At 38.2% G+C, this 24,222-nt stretch overlaps 2 protein-coding genes across 4 annotated transcripts in view; one reads left to right on the forward strand and one right to left on the reverse strand.

Moving 5' to 3' along the window:
* LOC136882072 (meiotic nuclear division protein 1 homolog) overlaps positions 1-15,626 on the forward strand; it is a 77,904-nt gene extending 62,278 nt beyond the window's left edge. For all 3 annotated transcript variants that reach the window (XM_067154581.1, XM_067154588.2, XM_067154596.1), the window contains exons 2-5: positions 271-382; positions 7,669-7,805; positions 7,921-8,173; positions 15,324-15,626. In XM_067154581.1, the coding sequence (XP_067010682.1) occupies positions 293-382; positions 7,669-7,805; positions 7,921-8,173; positions 15,324-15,461 (618 nt within the window). In that variant the 5' untranslated portion in view covers positions 271-292 and the 3' untranslated portion in view covers positions 15,462-15,626. The remainder of the gene's footprint in view (positions 1-270; positions 383-7,668; positions 7,806-7,920; positions 8,174-15,323) is intronic.
* Tfb5 (transcription factor B5) overlaps positions 35-24,222 on the reverse strand; it is a 32,578-nt gene continuing 8,390 nt past the window's right edge. The window contains exon 2 of the mRNA XM_067154621.1: positions 35-221. Coding sequence (XP_067010722.1) covers positions 35-221 — 187 coding nt within the window. The remainder of the gene's footprint in view (positions 222-24,222) is intronic.

Below are 24,222 nucleotides of genomic sequence, written 5' to 3' on the forward strand. Positions count from 1 at the left end.
GTTCAAATGAAAATTCTGATGCTTAAGTCTAGTATTACAATCCTCTATCAGCCAAAGGAAAGCTGATCTGATCCATTAAGTCATCTACTCTAGCTTGTAAGGTTTCAAGAATGTCTGCAGAAATAAAAACATGTGTAGCATCCAGATCTTGAATAACAAACTTTTTCCCAAGGGCAAGCGTCTCATCAAGATGCAAGAGGAACTGCTTCATAGCCTTGTCACTGAAACATAACCACAATACTTATAATTAATTTTTATTCTGGTTTTCAGGATTAAGAATAAATAAGCAACAATGTCAAAGCGCAAAGGAGTGAGCGCTGAAGAGAAGAGGACCCGCATGCTTCAAATCTTCTACGAAAAGAAAGAATTCTTTCAGCTAAAGGTAAGATTTCAACAAATTGCCAGAAATAAATTTAACAAAATTGTCAACCTATCAGTTGTAAATTATAAATGAAATCTTAATGAAACATGAGTGCATCCCTTTTTATAATGGGCAATATACATTTTATCCTTCAACAACCTTTTTCACTCTAATGAACATGATCTCTTTTGGGTTTCTGCCCAAATAAACCCAAATGATATATGTTCAACTACAGTATGTTGAAAATCTTTATTTTACAGGTTGGGTTTTTTTTTTTTTTTTTTTTTTTTGCCAGTTCAGAAAAAAAGTTTATAGACCATAATTTTTACTCCAGTGCATCTTCCAATGATCTTCAGCTCATATTTGAAGAGCTCGTTTACAAAACTCACTAAGCCAGTTTTGAGCAAAATTGAGAAATCCGTTGGATCTTGTTTGTAATGTGTAGACCTATCTATGTTACTAATATTTTGTTCCAGAACTCACTATATCATAAATTGTAATGTAAGATATTGCATTTTTTCTCTGAAACTGTACTAAGTCAGGCCGTGATGCCTTCCAAACTCTGCTAAGTCTATTGCGCATGCGTACGAGTAAGCTATTTCCCACCAGTAACCTGTTGGCTATTTCATGTGTCATGATGAGCTGTGTTTAAGACCAAGTTTCCACGTAGTGTATTAAGAAAGTGTACAATACGAGTGACTTTGATTTAGAAGGTTTAAAAAGTCCTCTAGAAGATTCTGGTAGAAGCATGAAGAGAAGAAGGGATGCGAACACCTGGGATAAAACAAAACGCAAGCATGCAGTAAACAGTTCAAGTGCTCACTCTGCATCTCATATCGCTTCCAATCATGCTGGAAGACTGAACTATAAATGCAAGGTAGGACTGTTGAGTCACCGAGCTTGATAGCTGCAGTCGTTTAAATGCGGCCAGTACCCAGTATTCGGAAGATAGTGGGTTCGAGCCCCACTGTCTGCAGCCCTGAAAATGGTTTTCCATTTTCACACCAGGCAAATGCTGGGGCTGTACCTTAAGTAAGGCCCAAAAAAAAAAAAAAAATTGACCAAGGAATGTAGACAATCCCCGAGCTAGGTTATTTAAACAATATTTTACACGGAGGAATGCTGGCCACATTGTTCGAGTTTGTGTTCAGTCATTCTCTTCTGTAACAGGAATGAGTAGATTCAGATTGAATCGTTTATCTAAGCACTTCATTGCTACAGGTGAACAATGTAAAGACAACAGGGGTGGTGTAAAGCCAAAGACAGGGACACTGAGGTTTCAATTATAACTTTCATTAAGACATTGAAGTGCAGAGAAAGCCATTATGGGAGGGCAAAGAGCGTACGAGTTTACAAGGACCCAACACTTTCCATCAAGAAGATTTGGTGAATGTGGAGAGAGGCCATGGTAGCTGCTTCAAAACCAGTCGCATCTTATAGCAAATTTCATAGAATTTTCCAAACGCGATTCAATATCAGACTTGGGCACCTGAAAACAGACATGTTCATACTGTGAAGAATTAAAAATCAAAAGACAAAATAATTCTACATCACCAGCTGAAAGGGCAGACTTGATGGGATGTCGTACATAGATTGCACAAATTACATGCTGAATAGTTTTATGAAATTTTGAAGCGAGAGAAAGATAATGTTGTGAAAGTAGCATTTGACATGCAACAAAACCAGCCACTTCCCATGATTAGAATTTCAGAGGCTTTTTATGCTTGACAGCTTTCGTTGTACAACCTAACTTTCATAATTCATGAAAACATCCAAAATGTGGAAAACACATTCATATATTCTTGGGCAAAAGATCAGTCTGGAAGAGGATCACACGAAGTTGCATCAGCCTTGCCTAACTTTCTGCACTTTCTTGAAAAGAGGGTTCGTCAAGAAGCAAAATCAGAAAGCATTAAATCTCAGAAAACTCTGAGACTGTTCTCTGACTGCCACAAGTCAAAACAAGAACTCTAGCATTGACTACATTAACAAAAGTGAAATTTTTAATGAAGTGGCACACATATTTCCTATCACAGGACATAGATTTTTGCCTCCGGACTAAGTATTTGGAAGAATCGAAAAAGTGTACAGAACTCGCGAAAAACTATTAGAGCCACGAGATTATCATGTTATTCTGGAAAAACATGGAGCAGTTAAACTTTTAGGGAGAGATTGGCGGCTACTTAATTTTAAAAGGAGCGCCAATAATATAATGAAAACTAAGCTCCCATTCTTGATGAGGGAACAGTTCTGTACCAGAAAAGGAAAGAAAGAAGTATTTGCCAAGAATACCTACAACGGAAACTTCAATGAATACGTAGTGTTGAAGAAGAAATTAGTCCATTCTTGGAGGAACTCTTACAGATTGGTCAATGTAGTAGAGGAATGTAATAAAATATCTTCAGAGAAGAAGGATGTTGAAGAACTTCTTAAGTTTGTTTCTCTGTCTGAGCAAGCTCATAAGGAGAGATCACAATGTCCGTCTCACCAATTTTGTTCGAACTTTGTAGGTTGGTAGTACTGCATCACAAAAACAAACTGGCAAAGTAGTAGTGCGCAACTCTCACAAATTTCCAAAAAGAGCTATTTTGAAAATGTCGAGAAAAGTTACGAGAGGTTTAGCATGGCAGGTACCATGAAGCGGTAGACCGTGGTGCGATGGTCAAGTGGTTAAGGTTCTCCACTTCAGTTATGAAGATGGAGAGTTCGAGGTCACACTTGTCTCGACTTTTTTTTCTCCCTGACATTTCCTGATCCCCCATTTTCCCCATGTTCTGAATGAGAGCAGCAGTTAGTCACTGTCTAACCACATTGTGTTGTGTAACGGTTGTGTGCGATGAAACCAGACGTGCTCATCATAAGTTCGATTGGGATGGAGATCTCACACGTTGAATTATGTTCGAACGGAAGGGTTTTTGAATGTGAAGCTACGCAAAGTGCAAACGAGTTCCTGGGAGAGCAAACAACAAATAAACAGTTGAAAAGGGCCATGGCTTAGGTCGAGCACCTTCTTTGTATAAATCGCTTACTGGATCTCGGCGACTCTATAGAGATTATAAAAGAGGCCAAATTATTGGGAAAGAAATTTTTAAAATCTATTTTGACAGTAATAGAAGAAAATAAATTTGTAATAGATGAAAAAAGTGGCAAGGGGGGGTGGGGCTTAAAAAGCCGGTAGCAGCGTGCCTCGAACTCGCCATCTTTATAACTGAAGTGGAGAATCATAACCACTTCACCACCGCGTCATAGTCTTTCACTTTATGGTACCTGGCATGTTAACCCGTGAGGACTCTCCGCGCGGTCTTTTCGACCGCACATTCATTTATTTACTTGTAATCTGCAATGAACTTACATCTCGTCTTGCTCTTGCTTCTCTTATCCTTCGCTGGAGAGTTGACAACGCTAGTGCAGTAACAGTTAATCTAAATTTGTTGTCCATTGTTACCGGGAGGACGAAACTCTGACCTCGACGGAAGTTGCGGTCTTTTTCACCGCGCGCGAGGCCTTGCGTTTGGCGTTGTTCTTATGTTTGTGTTCCGTAAAGATACGTTTGTGTAGGATTTTGGGTATTGAAAAAGAGGACCAATGTCACCAAACTGTAAATCAGACATACAATGGTCGCTGTGCTTATTGTGACAGAAAGAAGAATCGGAAAACCAGAACTAAATGCGTTTCATGTTCACGTTTCATATGTAAAGAGCACACATGGCCATCATGTGTCCAGTGCGCGGAGAAAAGTGTTGAAATCGTACAGGAGGAGGGGGATGATGACTAAATTCTTCAGTATTTGTGAGATCTGGCAAGTTCTGAACGGTTTTCCTGTATTGCACTCAGTGTTTAGTTCCGAGATTTGTTTTGAAGCAGCCATAGGTGATGAAAATTACTAATGACTGGTGCATTGGGACTTGAGTGGGTTTTCATTCTTTAATGTTTATTATTGTTTGCATTTTACATTTCCAGAGTCCAATTTTTAAACATCGGTAGCCATAAGTTCTGACGGACAGATGTTCAAAGTAGTCAATTGAAATGAATATGTCTTTATTTTGTGTCTTGTAGAATATTTTCTCAGCTGATTAGACATACATTTGTGTAATAAAGCTATGATATGACGTTTCGGTGTATTGTGTTCGAAAAAATAATTTGTGCATTAAATAATCGCCCTTGGATTCTGTGCGGTCGAAAAGACCGCGCGCGAGTTCTCCTGGGTTAAACCTCTCAACTTTTTCGACATTTTCAAAATCGCTTTTTTTGAAAGTTTTTGAGAGTTGTGCGCTACTACATTACCAGTGTGTTTTTGTGATGTAGTACTACCAACTTACAAAGTTTGAACAAAATTGGTGATACAGACATCATGACCTCCCCTTGTCAGTTATACCCCAATAAAGCTCTGAAGAACTTCAGAGATGATGCAGATCTGGTTGACCACACAGAAATTCACTATGCTGAAGAAGAGCCGTGTGTGTAGTACAATGTTAAGCCTGGGCAAGTGTGTTTGTTCTTGGAATTTGATTACTATATATTTGTATTTTAAAAAGTCTTTTTAATGGCAGGTATTGGACAATTCAATTACCTCAATGATTTTCAAGGGAAGTTTGTGTAATCCAGAATAAATCACTAAAATATCATTGCTTTGAGTGCTTGCTTCCGATCTGCCAAATGTGTAACTTACCATGTGCATGTAAATGTTTTATTACAGAACTCACTAAGTCTAGTTCTTTTCCAGAAGTGACCCAAGTGACCTAGTTTATTTTTGGAAAAAACTTGGCATTTCAGTGTTAACTTCAAAACAGGGTTTTGGTTTGTTATCATTGTTCTTCATATTAATTTGAAAAATGTCTATGTTATAATGAAGTAATATTGCCAAAGTAGGCCATACTTCAAAAAAAGTATTTTATGAAAAATCATCATTTTTTGACTTAGCGAGTTTTGGAAAAGAGCTCTTCATTTCTCGTCAGACCAGCAGTAGTTCACAACATATTTTTGAAACTAAGAATATCAGGTTTCTGATAGTTGTGCAGCCTTTATTACCATTCTAGCCCTGTAATCAGATTGCCTAAAATCACTCTCCAATGGTAGTTATTGTCGTGGTTGTTTTATGGATTTAACAGTGATGTTACAAGCCAATATTCCCTTCTTACTGAAAAAGGCAATGAAGGGATCTAGAATACCCAAAAATGCATTTTTTAAGATTAAAATACTGGGTATAAAATTTGACATGTACAATAAACAAAGGTAGACATTTCTAAATCGTATTTTAACGAGCAGCATTTTAGAGATAGCTGAATACACTTTTTGTGCAGATTCTAAACACTCCACCATTTGCTTTCAAGCTAGTCAAACATAAATTTAACTGGACTCATCCTTAAATTACTTTTTTTTCATCAGGTCATAACACTATATGTAGTGAAGTCTCTTCTTCAAACTTGGTGAGAAATGTGACCTTACCAAAATTCAAAACCAAAACTTTCTTCAGCTTATCGCATGTATATCTGGTTCATTTTTGGTTTTGGCTGAAGTTTTAAATCCAGGCGCCTTTCCAGGTACCATTTGACTTTAGAGAGGAAAATGCTAACCTTGGACTGAGAGAGATTTGAACCATAGTCGTATGGGTGGTAAGTCAGCTGCTAACCCACTGTGTTAACCAAAGCAAAGCTAGGATCAAGTAAGTTTGAAAGAACCCTGAGACCTTTTTCTTCACTGCTCTATACCATGACATTTATAATTTCACTGAATGTTTCTGCTCCCAGTTTTATAGACTAATTATACAACACAGTAACCCTTCTTGACCAGTGGGCGAGGGGCGATATTTCAGGAGGCATGTTTGATAGAAAGTCAACACACATTCCTCAGCTTCCTGGAATTTCAAAAAATGTCCCACCTTTCATCACATTGTCATGTTTTAAGAAGGTACTTTAACTCTTTCGCTACACTATTTTCAAACAGAACACTTACAGAAAAATGTAATTTTTTTTTTGTATTTTCCAAATGAACGGAAACTTTTTTTTTTAAAGGTTAGCGACATTGAACACCATTGCACCATTTTAAATTCGACTTTGGCAAATTAGCAGTGACATTTGACCTTGAAACACACATTACTGTGATACATTTCTAAACATGGAACTGGGCAATTCTTACAAGAAAATACTGTGTTTTCTCTTGCACAGTCCTTTCCTTTCTTTGAACATTTTGCTGGTAATATGGAACAAACAACACAATTAGGTTTGTGACTTGTCCTGCTGTTCCCCAAGAAAGTGCCTCTCTGTCAGGCAAGCTTGAGGTATGTAATCAGAAGGTCTTCCTCGTTTCACCAGCGAACTGCGCCGATACTCTCGTAGAAGTACCATTATAACAGAATTTCAGAAGTCAGGAGCACTAATTGCCCTTTTTTGAAGTTTATTGTACAATTTCTTCCATTCATTAGTACAGTTTCAATGTCATTACTAATATCCCACTAGTCCAATACAAAACCAAGATCTTCCTTGTTGGCCCTTTCTTCCGAACAATCACTATGCACATCACTTGTTTCATTGTCCAAATTTACTGAACAGTCTGAATCAGAATCGGCTACTAAAAGATTGAAGATTTCTTCACTGTCATTACTAATGTTGTTCCGCGTGCTCATAGCTGCTGAGTGAAGCCTGCTATCAGCCAGACAGCTGACAGGAATGTTGGCGGGCGGGCGAAAGATAATCATAGGTCCAGTATTGGTGGCAACGTTTTCAAACAATGCTTATTACATAGACAATACACGACTATAGACGTTTGTATTATTAAATGCGCCTTTATTAAAGAAGCGCGCGGATATTACAGCAGGAAAGTAACAAGTCGACAAAAGTCTATTACCGCAGCGAATGCTATAGGGAAGCAAGTCGATAAAAGTCGACTTCCGCAGCGAAAGAGTTAAAAGAATATTGAGTGTTATTCTTATGCATTTACAAATTTTATTTGCTTCATTATGTCATTTAGCACAGTTGTTTTGTGAGAGAGATTAAGCATAGAATTCAAAGTTTCATCATTATTTAAATGAAATACCTACTTATTAAGATCTGGTTGCAGTTATAGCTATTTCAAAAAATTCCTTTCCCTGGCATATGTTTCCTTTGATCCACTTTAACTCACATAGATTGTTTTGTTTTCAATGCATACTTCTGAAGTTGTCATTTACTTCCCTTAACTCCCAATTTCCTTCACTAGGTATGTGACCTGAATGGAACAGTAATTTGGTAGCATCTTGTAATGACAAATATACAATTCAACTTTTTGAAGATATGCAAAATTACATTCACATTTTATCTTTTTCTATATAGGAATTGGAAAAGATTGCTCCAAAAGAGAAGGGAATCATAGCTCAAGCAGTCAAGGATGTAGTTCAAAGTCTTGTTGATGATGGATTGGTTGACACAGATAAAATAGGAACTTCTGTATACTTTTGGGCCTTCCCAAGGTTTGTATCTTGAGCACAATACAATTAAGGAAAGCTAATATCTACCTTACTGAAAAATACCATTATGAATTATTAACACCTACCAAGTATTTTTTCTGACATCCTGTCTTTTCAGCAAAGCAAAACATACAAGAAAGAGAAAACTTGATGATTTAACAACAAGGATTGATGAATCAAGGAAAAAACTTAAAAAAGTTCAAGCAAGCTTAGAGACTGCAAAAGACGGTAGAGAAGACACTAAAGAACGTAGTGAAGTTCTAGAAAGTATTAGCAAACTGAAGCTAGAAGAAGAAAAGTTGGTGAAAGAAATACAAAAGTATCAAGACTCGGATCCTGAGGTGCTAGAACAAATGCAGAAACAAACTCAGGTATGTATTATGTAAACTTGCACATTATCTCCAGTTACTCAAACACAAAAACAATAAAACAAGACAAAACCATTTATTCTGACATGTAGGCTGAAATAACAGAAATATGATTCAATTCAATTTTTGAACTGCCCAATTTACAGCTGTCAAATATTGTGAAAAAATTTGTTAATGGGTAGATTTCACTTTTGTGGGTAAGGCTTATATTCACCAACCTGAGTAAAAGCTAAGAAATCAGGGATAATACATTTGTATTCACCAACAAAATTATCTCTGTTTAAAATGTTACTGGAGAAACATTGGCCGTTAAAAAGGGAAATATTAGATAATAGCCAATCAATTATCTGTATTTAGGACCATTGCCCAGGTGGCAGGTTCCCTTTCAATGGTTTACCTAGCTTTTCCTTAAACATTTTCAAACAACTTGGAAATTTATTGAACATTTCCCTTGATAATGTATTCCAATCCCATACTACTCATCCTATAAATGAATATTTGCCGCAATTTGTCCTCTTGAATTCCACCTTCATTTTCATATTACGATGTTCCCTACTTTTAAAAGCTCCTCTCAAGGTTATTCATCTACTTATGTTATTCCATGTCAACTCTCCACTGACAGCTCGAAACATACTACATAGTCTAGCATCTCGTCTCCTTACTCCCAAGTCTTCTCAGCCCAAAGTTTGCAACATTTTAGTAACACTACTCCTTTATTGGAAATCACCCAGAACCAATCGTACTGCTTTCCTTTGAATTTTTTCCAGTTCTTGTATCAAGTAGTCCTGGTGAGGGTCCCATATACTCTAACTGCAGTCTTACCAGAAATTTATAAGCCATCTCCTTTACGTCCTTACTTCAGCCTCTAAATACACTAACCTTTCTTAAAAACCTCATTAATATGATTACCCCAATGAAGATCATTCCTTACTAGCGGCTCCGCCCGCAATGCACAAAGTATGGTGTTTGTTACTATCCTCATGGATGTATTTGCAAAGTTTCGAGTTAATGAAATAAAGCACATGATCTGCTGTGGTAATAGAATGTAATATGTCAACAAAACACTTGAAAATACATCCCACAAAGAAATTATATTAAACGTTCCTTGGAACAACACTACGTGCCGAACTGTTAAAAAGTCCTTCAAAGATCTTCATCATGGAGACAAATGTACTCGTAACTTTTCTCAGAATTACCAATTTAAGTAGTTATTACCTCGAAAGAAAGCGCTTGATCCACCGAGTGGTTTGTTTTTTTTTTAGACCAAAACAAACTCAGTACCTCAATTAGAACCAAAGATAGGATTGCTTCAAAGAGACAAAAAAAATTTAAAAATCAAATAATTTGAGGAAGGCGGAAGTTAATGATGACAAATCTGTGCATGAATACCTTTCAGTTAAAAAAATGAAGGAAATCTAACGGATAGAATGACTTTAGTTTTCATTTAAAAAATTTAATATATAGATTTGGCCAGGATTGATATGCCCACTACAGTAAAAAAAAAAAGCAAAGTCATCTCCGTACAGGCCATGAAGGCCCTTGGAGTGGTGGAAGGTAATGGCTTTCACTATTCGTAACCTCGGTACTTGATGGGGTAGAGTAGTTAAATCTAGGCCCAGCCGTCTTTGCTCCCAGGAATGAACCTGGTACTCATTTTTTGTGTAGGCTGAGTGAACCTCAGGACCGTATGCACCTCCGGAAGTGGAAATCTCGTTTCTTAAACCTTTCAACTTCCTGGCGAGGAATCGAGCACACTTTTACTGCCTTGGCTAGGAAGCCCCTATACCCACTAAAGTGTGCATCTCTATTTCATTTATCCAGCACTTTTCTTAAAGATCTGGAAAATATTATAAAAAGTTTGGTTAAAGAAATAATGATGCTACTCGATGATAACAGTAAAAGTAGCCAACCAACATTGGTGAAAATGGGCCTAGGTAGTTGTAATATAGATTGACACCATAGACAGTTTGGTACACCACATCGTTACCGATTTAAGTACTTACAGTGTTCTCGAGATTCAATCAGTACCATTACTAAGTGTTAACCACGTATTCTTTTTTTTTTTTTAGTCCAGTCCACAGACTGGTTTGATGCCACACTAGCCTATGCTAAACTTTTCATTTCTACATCTACTATAATCTTTTTGTCATATTCATACTTCGGTCTACCTGTGCTGTTTTTTCCACATACAGTTCCCTCAAAAACCAACTGAACATGTCCTGGGTGTCTTGAGATGTGTCCTATCATTCTATCTCTTCTTCTGGTCAAATTTTGCCAAATCATATTCATGTTAACATAAAAAAGAATTAGATATGCTATGGTTAATGCTTTCTGCACTGCATGAATAAAATGGTTATGTTTAGTGAAGTTATTAACATTTAGTCATGGAACTGGAAAAAATTGAGGAAACTTAGAGATTCTCTTAAATAATTTCAATATGATAAAAACTTCAAACTTCTGCAGGCATAAAGATAAAAACTCATTGGCAGCTATCACTTGTCCCAAAATCTGAAAGGCTTCCACAATTTTCCTGACTGTGTACAATTATCCTTTCCAAATTCTTATTGCTTTGTATTTGCTGCCTTGGTCTAGGTGTTTAAATATTAGTTTCCCTCCTGGTTCATCTAGGTTTGATTCCTTGCATTGCCTTGAATTCAAGACTAGTTTGAGGACTGGAGTATGTTTCACTCTGCCTCAAATAATATGGGTATGATTGAGAAGAGAGATAAATTAAAAATTCCACTCTCCCAACCCATACTGGTAGTGTTTTCCACTTCATATCCAGGCAAATGCTGACACGGTGCTTAAAATATACGCCATGACCACTTCCATGGGGCTATTGACCAAAAGCCTGAGTGGCATGAAATGAGCTTATTAACACTGCTTCAGTCTGGAGTGTTGATTTTCCTAGACCTAGTTTTCTTTTCAAAATCATGGAAAGAACTTGTGTAGTGGTTAGTCTAATGCTATGGCATGACTTGCAATTTTCCGTCTCATTCTGTGGATAAACACGTCTGCATTCCTGTTATATAAAAAGTAAATCTTCCTCACTGTTCTCTTCTGCCTTTCAGCATCAGGTCTTCCAACCATCTTTGGTACTTGGTTTGCCGGGCTGAGTGGCTCAGACGGTTAAGGCGCTGGCCTTCTAACCCCAGCTTGGCTGGTTCGATCCTGGCTCAGTCCGGTGGTATTTGAAGGTGCTCAAATACGACAGCCCCGTGTCGGTAGATTTACTGGCACGTAAAAACTCCTGCGGGACTAAATTCCAGCACCTCGGCGTCTCCGAAGACCGTAAAAGTAGTTAGTGGGACGTAAAACAAATAGCATTATTATTAGTACTTGGTTTTGTCCCATGTCAGTTGCCTAACTTTATTTCAAACTTTTGCTTAGTACTTTGCAATTCCACCAACTATGTGATCCCACTTCATCCATGATATCACTTTCTTCTGCTTCCTTCACGTCTAGCCTCATAAACACTTTTTTGTTCACCTAAGTAAACTCGTGTCCTCGTCCTGAGGTGATGCAGCTCTTCAGGCACACTCCCAATGGAGCTGAGCTGTAAGTACCATTTGAACCACATACAATCCCTCCTACCGTTCTTAAATTTCTGGCTGTATCGGGAATTGAACCTGGGCCCGCGAGGACAGCAGTTAATAGTGCTGTTACGCTACAGCGGTGGACACTGGATCCATATGAATGCTGAAAGAAAAATTACCAATTGTTAGAATGACCTCTTATCAATGTCATCCACTGTATATGTTACCCAAGCTATTTTCTTACAGCTTTGTTCCATATTCTCTTGCTCCTAGTCTTGTTCACAACTCCACGTAGGCATTTAATTTCTGAGCTTGTCGTGCTTCTTTGCTCTGGTCCAAATCTGAGCCAAACAATTGAGTGGGTAGAAAGTCTTTTAGATCTGAAGCTTGGTGTCCTGTGACACTTCTCCCTTGCTGTCTAAGCTGGTAATAGATTAGGCTTATATTGGTTTTCTGAAATGTTACTGTAATTTCATGTTCAGTGTTAGCATCCTCAGAAATTACTGTGCCCCAGATAGGTGTAAGAACTGACTAAGAACTAATCAAATGTCTTCAATGAACCCCGTAGTAGACATTTGATTATATACACTCATGCAGTATTTCATTATTACTGTGATGATGATGCTTGTTTAAAGGGGCCTAACATCTAGGTCATCGGCCCCTAATGGTACGAAATGTAATGATAATTTAAAAGTTCAAAATCATCCACAGACCAGAAAGGATGGATGGATATGAATTTAAAACAATCAGTGGATCCGACCCAGATACTATCATAAACAATAGTGTTACTGACTAAGGGACTGCTTCTAAAGCACAATCCTGAATCAAGGATACTTCTTGTCTAAAGGGGTAAAAAATCCAGGTCAGCGGCCCCTCATAATAGTACTTGTCGCTAGTAAAGTAGAACCATGGTATTTGTCATGTTGCGGTACTAATCAAAAGTAGCGTAGATTCACTGTGTTCCACACATTATGGTACTACTCACAAGTGTTATACCTCACACAGGTAATGCAGACCTATGGTGTTTCTCACATAGTTGCGTCACTCATAGGCAACACAAACCCATGGTGTTCCTCACCTACGTGTACTAACCACAGGCAACGCAGACCCACAGTGTCGCTGATATAGTGGTACTAATCACAGGCAACGCCCAGACCCGTGTTGTTTCTCACAATGGTACTAATCACGGGTAATGGAAAACCCATACAGACTCTCCTTCTGTTGCTACAAATAAAATAAAATAAAAACCATTTTGTACCTAACATAGTGGTACTACTCACAAGTAAAGGCGAGCCATGGTGTTCCCCGCAGTATGGTACTACTCCCAAGTAGTTTCATGGTTCTCTTGGTTGCCCCTTTCAGTCACCTCTTATGACAGGCAGGGGATACCGTGGGTGCATTCTTCGTCTGTGTCCCCCACCCACAGGGGGTAGACAGAGAGAAAAAGGGAAAAAAAAAGAAGGGATCCGTCACTTTGAAAAATGAAGTAACGGATGAAGAAGGGCAAGGGCCACGAAGGGCGTGAAAATTAAAGACTCCCCAGGCCTCTAATACTTTAATACCGTTGTGGTAGGAAAAGAACAAGAGTTGACCAAGGGAAGTCAGACAGGATAGATGAAAGAGAGGAGCCTAGCACAAGTGGAAACAATGCCAGGACTCAGCTAAGGGCCCCGGGGTCGCCAACCCAGCTCCCAAGTTGAGAGCCCCTGGGACCCTTTTAATCGCCTCTTACAGCAGGCACAGGATACCGTGGATATATTCTTCACATGCGTCCCCCCACCCATAGGGGGTCATTATTACTGTAAGATCAAACTTGTTATTGCTATGAAATGAGGACACATGCAGTGGGGTTAACACCACATGCTGAGAAGTAATCAGTTATCACCTTCCCTTTCTCTTCAATGTACGGTATTGGATTGGTACTAGTCATAACTAGTTTCCGTAACACATTTCACAGATATGAATAACAAATTGCAAGTGACCTGGTTGGTGAAATTGCACACATACAGCTTACTGCAGTGAGATTGCACAACAGTTGTGTGTGTTCTTGATTTGCTCTGTCACATTTCCTTCTATCGTGATATTGAAAGAACAGTCAAGTAAACATACTAGTCTCGTTTCTTTTCTATTTATTATTGTTATCAAAAAATCTAAGATATAACACTTATGACACAATGATATTAAATAAAGATATAAAACATAGCACAGTCCAAAGAATGATCTTGAGTAGTGTCTATCAATTCCCAAAAACACCACCCTAGTCAACCTCTAGGGGGGTGACCAGCTGAATTGGTCGGGCTATTTTATGTCCCTGTGGGGTTCGAAGAATCACAGTCCTTATCTTCTGGTCCCTTCCTTCTAGTAACCTCTCTATTCTTGCCCTTTTCCACAATTGGCGTGGTCGTCCATCTTCTTGAATCAACGCCAGATCTCCGGGTCGAAACTCAATGGATCTCCCAGACACACCTCGAGCTTCATGAAAACTCTTGAGTTCTAAGAGGTACTCCTTGGTCCATCTTCTCCAAAAGTCGTCTGAAAGTTTTTGTCTCAGTCTGAATTCTCTTGTCAAGGCAAGTCTGGTAGTCGGTTCTGGTCCTGTTGGCACGGTCATGAGTCCTTCACCAACAAGAAAGTGTGCCGGCGTCAGGGGTTCAGCGTCATCTCCATGGGAGATCGGTCTTGAATTTACCGCAGCTTCAATATTGACTAGAGTGGTGTTAAGCTGTTCTTCTGTAAGTCTTGATAGTCCCAGCACCTTTCTTAGGCATCGCTTAACTGTGCCTACCATTCTCTCCCACCAAAATTATATCGTGATATTGGAAGAACAGTCAAGTAAACATACTAGTCTCGTTTCTTTTCTATTTATTATTGTTATCAAAAAATCTAAAAATCTAAGATATAACACTTATGACAATGATATTAAATAAAGATATAAAACATAGCACAGTCCAAAGAATGATCTCGAGTAGTGTCTATCAATTCCCAACACCTTCTTTGTGATGATTATATTGAAGGGGAAATACAATATGATGATAATCTCCTCTTTTATATTATCTTGGGAGGAAAAGGTGCATCCAGCCCTTTGAATAACGAAGGAACTGACAAAAGAAAAGGAAGAGCCTAGAAAGACTCATTAGGACAAAGGCTTTTTGACAATGATGGGACTAGAGTGGGAAAGAAGAAACCCTGCCCTTAAGGTACAGTCCCAGCATTTGCCTGGTGTGGAATTACCATAAATTCCATACACATTAAATAAGCCGACTAATTGGTGTGGAAGTGGGAAACCATGGAAAACCACCTTGAGGTCTGCTGACGGTGGGGTTTAAATCCACCGTCCCATGACAAATTGATGTAAATCACTTTCATCATGATACCACGAACCTTTTCTTATTATTTAAGGAATTTCTGTGACTTTTGAGCAAAACTGCAATCTACAGAGAATATGTATGCTATGTTTGATCTTAACTTGTCTTGAAGTTGGTAAAAATTCTGACAGATCCACAGTAGACAAACTATAATGAATTTTATATACATGTAATTAGTACATTGTGATTGATATAATTAATCAGTAGCAAAAAATAGATCACATATGCTTCTAAAAACTTTCTTTGTTTCAGATCGCAAAGGATGCCATAAACAGGTGGACAGATAATATATTTGCCATCAAAAGTTGGTGCAAAAACAAGTTTTTCATTGAAGAAAGTGCTTTGGATAAGCAGTTTGGTATTGATCCTGAAATGGACTATGTGAACTAATAAGCAATGACGAATGACTTGCAAATAATCCTGATAATAGCCTCTTTTATTGTGATAATGAACATGTTCTATTTGTAAGATCTAAAGAATATGACCTATTTTTATATTGATGTATTTACAGTTATCACAAAGATATAGAAATAATTACAGTGAATAAATATTTACTTCCCATTCAAGTGTACGTATGATTTGTGTTTTAGATCTCCAATTGAACTGTTATTTACTTAGTTTTTGCTTTATGCCACACTGGCACAGATATGTCTTATGGTGACTATAGAATAGGAAAGGGCTAGGAGTGGGAAGGAAGCGACCGTGGCCTTAGCTTTCGCCTGCTGTGAAAATGGGAAACCATGGAAAACATCTTCAGAACTCGACCACATGCTGCTTCCGGGCCGGACAACATACCTGCAATTATTTTAGTGCAGTTTGCTGAAGCATTAGCCCCCTCCTTGTGCGCCCTGTTCAACTTATCAATTAATGGCTATGTATCCAGTGAATGGAAGTGTGCAAACGTAGTACCAATTTTCAAAAGTGGAGGAAGACATAACATTGATAATTATAGGCCGGTGGCAATAACATCACGCATTTAAGAGTATGGAGCGATTAGTAGCAAGGAACGTGTTTGAATTCTTACGGGAAGGAAACCTGATCAGCTATAGACTCAGCATGGATTCCTCCCAGGGAGTTCTTGTGCAACCTTCTTAATGGAAGTCGCTGATGACTGGCAGTGTAGCTCGGATCAACCAGATGCGATTCAGGTAGACTGCAGCAAAGCCTTCGACCAAGTGCCGCACGAACGACTTCTGTTAAAGCTACAACAGCTCGGTATACGAGGCAGATTATTGATGTGGGTGAGGTCCTTCCTCGAAGGTCGAACACAGTGTGTGTTATATGGAGGGGCCAGATCACAACCTATCAACGTGACATCAGGAGTAGTTCAAAGTTCTGTGATCAGTCCCCTGCTATATGTCGTGTTTGTGCAACCGCATGCATGGCACATATCCAGATGACAATGTTCTGTATAAAAGTATAACATAGAAGACAGTCAAAAACTACAATCAGACCTACAAAATTTATCTGTATAGTGTTCTGTAAATAGTCTAAATATAAATGTAAATATATTAGCATAAGTAGATCAAGAAACTGCACAGAGCACACACATGAATTAAATAAGAATGTAATACCGCAGTGTGCAAATATCAAACTTTTAGGATTAATTATTTCTAGGGATTTGAAATGGAACCTGCAGGCAGAGGAGGCAAGGCGAAAAGTGATAAGTCATGGGATTTCTTAGCAAGAATCTGAAAGGCTTCAAAAATCAGGGGCCCTACGAACAGCCTACCTCAGCATGGTAAGACCCATGCTAGCCTATGGTTTTCCTGCCTGGAGTACCACCAGTCACAAATCTAAACAAATTCTTAGAAAATACAGAATCAGGCAGAAAGGCTAATAACTTACCACTCCCATCTTCATTCAGCTAACTATTGTCAAAAGAACCGACTTTATCTTCCTTCGAAAATCCCTCACTGGCTCCATTAACCTTGACCAGTTTCACTGCCTTTCCCTATCCTTTCGCTCTCTCTACAGAGGCGTTAATCTTGTCCCTCCATTTGCTCGCACCACCTCCTACCAATCCGGTTCCTACGGCCGCTCCGCAAGTCTCTGGAATGGGCTACCACCTAAAATAAAAGCCTTGCCTCTAACGCAGATTACAAACCATGTAAGATGATGTAAATCTCTGCGAGTACATGGACGGGAGTGAAAGGGAGAGAAAATGTCATTGAGTGAATGACTTACTCTACGAGTGGACTGTAAATATGTGAATAACGTAATTATTATACATATTAGCTTAGTAGGTCTGAAGCAACTAATGTACATGAGGCTTGGGCTTTCCCTTTTTCACTAGACCATCCATATAATCTGTATGATTTGTGGTAAATAAATAATAAGAACTGCCGACAGTGGGGTTTGAACCCACTATGTCCCAAATGCAAGCTGATAGCTACAAAGCTTGCAGTCACTTGTTTGGTAGTAATTCATTTCCACATTCATGAAAAATCTGGCTGAAAGTGACACTCCATTCTTCAAATATACAAACACTAGCAAGATACCCGTGCTTCGCTACGGTATTATACTGAAATTTATAATTGAATGCTTATTGTTTTAGATATATAATCTGACGAAATTAGCGATCTGACTCGTTTTCTGCGAGAATCCACCAAAATTCCCGATCTGACTGGTTTTCTATTATTTTACAGCACGTTTCCTCCCATTTTTTAATCTTCCTTTCCAGCAATCGATTTCGTACTTCCCGGGCTAGGCTCAGGTATTCCTCCCGGTCAGATGGGTCCGTAAATCTTTGCCATCTTTTCCCATAATCATTTTTAACATGGATAAAATCCTTCAGGAGATCCGGCGTGGTGTCATTGGGTGCCTTGGCGGCACTGAACCCGCGGCCGGACTGCATTCTTAGTCATTACCCGTCCAGGAACCGTTTCCAGCGCGGTCCGCACATTTGACGACGGTCCGGAATATTATTATTATTATTATTATTATTATTATGTGTTGCTGGAATGGCTGATGACAGGGAAAACCGGAGTATCCGGAGAAAAACCTGTCCCGCCAACGTTTTGTCCAGCACGAATGTCACATGGAGTGACCGGGATTTGAACCACGGAACCCAGCTCTGAGAGGCCGGCGCGCTGCCGCCTGAGCAACGGAGGATCCTTATAAGTACATTAATGACAGTAAAATCAATTGGTCTCACCTCCTTCTACACCCCACCGCCGTTAAGTTTATCTACCGCCACACCCCCCCCCCCCCCCCAAATTAAAAGAACGCTTGTTTCTTCATGTTTAAGGGAGATTCCAAACACCAATGTTCACGTCTATTACCTTCAGTTTTGAGATATAAGTATCCCAATAAAAATAATTTACTTTCTGCACTTCATATCACAATACTCCCCCCCCCCCCCCCTAAGTGAATTTTCCCGCAAAAAATACTTGTTTCTTTAATAGTAAAGGATCTTCTTAAATACCAATGATCACGACTAACTTCTTCAGTTTTTGATTTATGTGTCCTCATGAAAGGAATTCAACTCCTTTACACTCCCGCCCTCCAAGATGGTTTCCCCACTAAAACGCGCTTTTCTTTGTTTTTAAAGGAGATCCAAATACGAATTTTCACGTCTGTAACAACTTTAGTTTTTATTAAATGTATGTATTCTCATACAATTAAGCCAATTAATTTTTCAATTTCCCCCTCCCCCCTTCATTGGATTTTCCGAGAATACGTGTTTCTTTACTTTTAAAGCAGATTGCAAATATCAAATTTCACATCTGTAACGTCTTCATTTTTGTGATATCAGTAGCCTAATTAAAAGAATTCAACACCATTTTCAGTCACTTTTACCACCCCCTCCACCCAAGTGGTATTTCCGAAAACTAAAAACACACGTTTCTTTATGTTTAATAGAGATAAAAAATACCTTCACTTCTGTGACATGTTAAGTTTTTTTTAGATATACTGTAAAAATTCTCATTTTAAAATTTCAACCCTTTTGAGTTCCCCTTAAGTGGAGTTTCCAAAAACAAATCACCTATGTTTATTTACATTTACAGGAGATTCCAAACACCCACTTTTTACGTCTGTAACATTTTACGTTTCCAAGATATTCTGTAGATATAGTCTTTCAAAAAACTCACCCCAACTTGTCACTCCTGTTTAACCGCCATTAATTGGATTTTCCAAAAACTAAGAATTACGTGTTTCTTTATTTTTAAAGGAGATCCCATATACAAATTTTCAGTTCTGTAATATCTTTCGTTTCTGAGATATATGTATCCCCATTAAAGGCATTCAACCCATTTTTCACCCCTTTTACACCCCTCCTATTAGGATTTACAGGAAACAAAAAAATACTTGTTCCTTTATTTTTAGAGGAGATTCTAACTACCAATTTTTACATCTGTAAATTTTAAAGTTTTAAGATGTAGACGCACTCATTTTAAAAAATTCACCCCCTTTTTCACCCCCCAATATTTGGATTTTCCAAAAACGAAAAAATACGTGTTTCTTTACTTTTAAAGTAGATCCAAAATACCAATTTTCAGGTCTGTAATATCTCCAGGTTCTGAAATATAAATAGCCTCATTAAAGGCATTCAACCCATTTTTCACCCCTTTACACCCTTCCTATTGCGATTTTCCGAAAACAAAAGAATACGTGTTTCTTTATTTTAAAGGAGATTCTAAATACCAATTTTTACATCAGCAAACTTTAAAAGTTTCGAGATATAGATTCACTCATTTTAAAAATTCACCCCCTTTTCACCCTCCCATTAAATGGATTTTCCAAAAACAAAAAAATATGTGTTTCTTTATTTTTAAAAGAGATCAAAAGTACCAATTTTGAGGTCTGTAATATCTTCGGTTTCTGATATATAAGTACCGGTATCCTGATTAAAGGCATTCAACCCATTTCCCCCCCATTTTCACTGTTTTTCACCCCTCCTATTAGGATTTTCTGAAAACAAAAAAATACGCGTTTCCTTATTTTTAAAGAAGATTCTAAATACCAATTTTCACATCTATAAACGTTTAGAGTTTTGAGATATAGATACACTCATTTTAAAATTTCACCCCCTTACCGAAGGAATATCCAAAAATCCTCTCTTAGCGAGCACCTACATCATAATGTGAATATATCCCCAAAATTTCATTTCTTTATGTCCAGTAGTTTTGGCTCGGCGATGATGAATCAGTCAGTCAGTCAGTCAGGACAAGCTATTTTATATATATAGATGAGGTCTCATTAGCACACTACTCCCCCCCCCAAAGAACTTAGTATTGTTTATTATCAGTCAAATGTTTGGTTAGACTACTGTAGATTCACCACACAGAGAAAATAATGCCATATTTACATTGAATATTCTACAATTTTATAACGACACTATCTACTGAATATTCAATAAATTATTAAGAATAAATATTTGATTGCATTGGAGCAAACTATTTTGAAGAGAATACACTGAACCTTTATTTAATTGAATGAGACTTGCATGGTCTGCATAAACCAAGATGTTCACTTTTGGGGTGTACCTAATCTGCAACAGAGCTGCTAGGTAATGTCGAGCCAATTTCTTGATCACACAGATCATTGCAGCTGCAGTGGTTGCAGACCTAACTATATTTTTCTTGGAAGAAGCTATCCCACAGTGATCTTTGCTAGCTGTAAAGAAGGGAAATGTGTGTGTGTGTGTGTGTGTGTGTGTGTGTGTGTGTGTGTGTGTGAGTATTAACCCTTTCGAGTTCCAAACGTACAGAAAATGAAAAAAAATGCTATTTATGTCCTTAAAAGGTTTTAAATACCATTCAAATAAGACACACAAGGAATATTTTCAAAATGCAACAATTCTAAGTAGGCCCTACCCATTTTTTTCATGGTACTCTGAAATACCCTCAGTCCACTAGTGACTGGGAACAGAATCTAGCAGTTGAACTTTTAAGTACCGTCAGTCCTCTAGTCACCCCTTCCATTTAAGTACATCAAAACTGCTGAAGGTCAAACATTTTTGCAAACAATATTATCAAAATGAATGGGAATCAATACTAGTGGTATAAAATTTGCCAACCAGTCATATAAAAATGCCAAATGGGAATGTTCACAGTGTTCTACACATCTGCTTGGTAGTATCCTACAGTTTGGATATATACATTTTTTTCTGACCCATAGTAATTGGATGCAAAATGTAAAGATTTGTTGTCCTGCCACTTGAAGTCCAAACCAGTATTAGAAAATCAGTGATCATATTCTCTTCCTTCAGGCTCTTCTCAGTTTTAGATTTTTTGGACAACCCTGCCTGTCAGATCTTTGTGTCACATGCCAAGGTCTTTTATAGTTTCAGCCTCTCTAAAGTCGAAGAGAAGTAAAATAATTGTTAAAAAAAAAAAAAAAAAAAATTCAATTTTGTTCTTACCCCACAGATGTTTTGTTAGAGACAACCTCACCCTCTCACCTAACCTGTACTCTCCAAACTCTTCTTCAAAATTCTCATTCTTCCCCTGATACTTTTGAAATGTGAGAATGAATCCCTTCTGGTCAGCTGAACACCAGAGTTTGTAACCCCGCATGATGGGCTTGGCAGGATTGTACTGTTTTTAGAGAACTGTGTCCTTTGAATGGCATAAGGCAAGCTGATATAAGTACCAACATAGTTGGGGATGTGTGGGATCTGGTAAATGCAGCACGGGTGAAGTTTAATGAAGCGGAGATTGTTATCAGTGGAATACTTTGTTGGAGGGATACTGACTGGAGGGTGATTGGGGATTCAAATGAGACTATGGAGTGGGTATGTGGGAAACTGGGAGTGAAATTTCTAGATCCTAATGGGTAGGTAGGAGATAGGGATCTGTGCTCAGATGGCCTTCACTTAAACCGCAGTGGTACGTATAAGTTAGGAAATTTGTTTCAAAGGGTAATAGGGAGGTACATTCAGGGAAACGGGGTTGTCTAGGGAGCGGTGATAAGGGTACAGAGATCTGGAAATCAAGTAGGGATGACATAAAAATGTTAGTGTTGAACTGTAGAAGTACTATAAAGAAAGGAATAGAATTAATTTAATAGATATATATTTACCAGATATGATAATAGGAGTTGAATCATGACTGAGAAATGGTATAATGGATGCAGAAATTTTCTCACGGAACTGGAGGTGTATCGTAGAGACAGGATAGGATTGGTGGGAGGGGGAGTATTCATTCTGGTGAAAGAAGAATTTGTAAGCTACGAAAAAGTTAAAGATGAGCAACATGAAATTCTAGGTGTAAGGCTCATTTCTAAAGATAAGCAACTTGATATATTTGGAGTGTACAGACCGGGAAAGGGTAGCACTGACACGGATTCAGAATTATTTGATAAGATAATCAGCTATGTGGGGAAACAATATGGAAAGAAATGTGATTGTAGCGGGAGATCTGAATTTACCAAATGTCAAATGGGAAGGAAATGTGAACGACAGGAAGCATGACCAACAAATGGCAAATAAGCTCATACGGGAAGGACAGCTGATTCAGGAAGTGATGGAACCAACTAGAGAGAAAAATATGCTGGATGTGGTGCTGGTAAAACCAGATGACCTCTATAGAGAAACCGAAGTACCGGGCTGAGTGGCTCAGACGGTTAAGACGCTGGCCTTCTAACCCCAACTTGGCAGGTTCGATCCTGGCTCAGTCCGGTGGTATTTGAAGGTGCTCAAATACGACAGCCCCGTGTCGGTAGATTTACTGGCACGTAAAAGAACTCCTGCGGGACTAAATTCCGGCACCTCGTCGTCTCCGAAGACCTTAAAAAGTAGTTAGTGGGACGTAAAATAAATAACATTATTATTATTATTATTATTATGAAACCAAAGTAATAGATGTCATTAGTGATCATGAAGACGCTTTTGTCGTAGTTAAAAATAAATGTGATAGAAAGGAAGGTCTTAAAAGTAGGACTATTAGGCAGTGCCATGTGGCTCACAAAGCAGGCATGAGGCAGTTTCTAAAAAGTAATTATGTTCGGTGGAAAACGGTAAATAAAAATGTAAACAGACTCTGGGATGGGTTTAAAGCAATTGTTGAGGAATGTGAAAACAGGTTTGTACCTTTAAAGGCGGTAAGGAATGGTAAAGACCCACCTTATTATAACAGAGAAATAAAGAGACTAAGGAGGAGGTGCAGATTGGAAAGAAAGAGTTAGTAATGGCTGTGGAAGTAAGGAGAAATTGAAGGAACTTACTAGAAAATTGAAGCTAGCAAAGAAGGCAGCTAAAGATACCATGATGGCAAGCATAATTGGTGGTCATACAAATTTTAGTGAAAAATGGAAGAGTATGTATAGGTACTTTATAGAGCAGAAACGGGTTCCAAGAAGTACATTCCAGGAATAATTAATGAACAAGGAGAGTGTGTATGTGAGAATCTTCAAAAGGCACAAGTATTCAGTCAGCAGTATGTAAAGATTGTTGGTTATAATGTCCAGATAGAGGAGGAGACTAAGGCTAAAGAAGTATTAAAATTTACATATAACAATGACATTTACAGTAAGATACAAAAGTTAAAAACTAGAAAAGCAGCTGGAATTGATAAGATTTCTGGGGATATACTAAAGACAATGGGCTGGAATATAGTACCATATCTGAAGTACTTATTTGATTATTGTTTAGTTGAAGGAGCTATACCAAATGGAGAGTTGCTATATTAGCCCCTGCGTATAAAGGAAAGTGCGAGACATAAAGCCGAAAATTACAGGCCAGTAAGTTTGACATGCATTGCACGTAAGCTTTGGGAAGGCATTCTTTCTGATTATATTAGACTTGTTTGCAAAATTAATAACTGGTTCGATAGAAGGCAGTTCGGTTATAGGAAAGGTTATTCCATTGAAACTCAACTTGTAGGATTCCAGCAAGATATAGCAGATAGCTTGGATTCAGGTCAAATGGACTGTATCGCGATTGACCTGTCTAAAGCATTTGATAGGGTGGATGATGGGAGACTACTGGCAAAAATGAGTGCAATTGGATTAGACAAAAGAGTGACTGAATGGGTTGCTATATTTCTAGAAAATAGATCTCAGAGAATTACAATAGGCGAAGCTTTATCTGACCCTGTAATAATTAAGAGGGGAATTCCTCAAGGCAGTATTATTGGACCTTTATATTTTCTTATATATAAATGATATGCCAGTGTGGGGATTTACCGGTTACCTCCATCGGGCACGT

This window comes from Anabrus simplex, chromosome 1 (assembly GCF_040414725.1).
Source record: "Anabrus simplex isolate iqAnaSimp1 chromosome 1, ASM4041472v1, whole genome shotgun sequence".
In the NCBI taxonomy this organism is placed as follows: domain Eukaryota; kingdom Metazoa; phylum Arthropoda; class Insecta; order Orthoptera; family Tettigoniidae; genus Anabrus; species Anabrus simplex.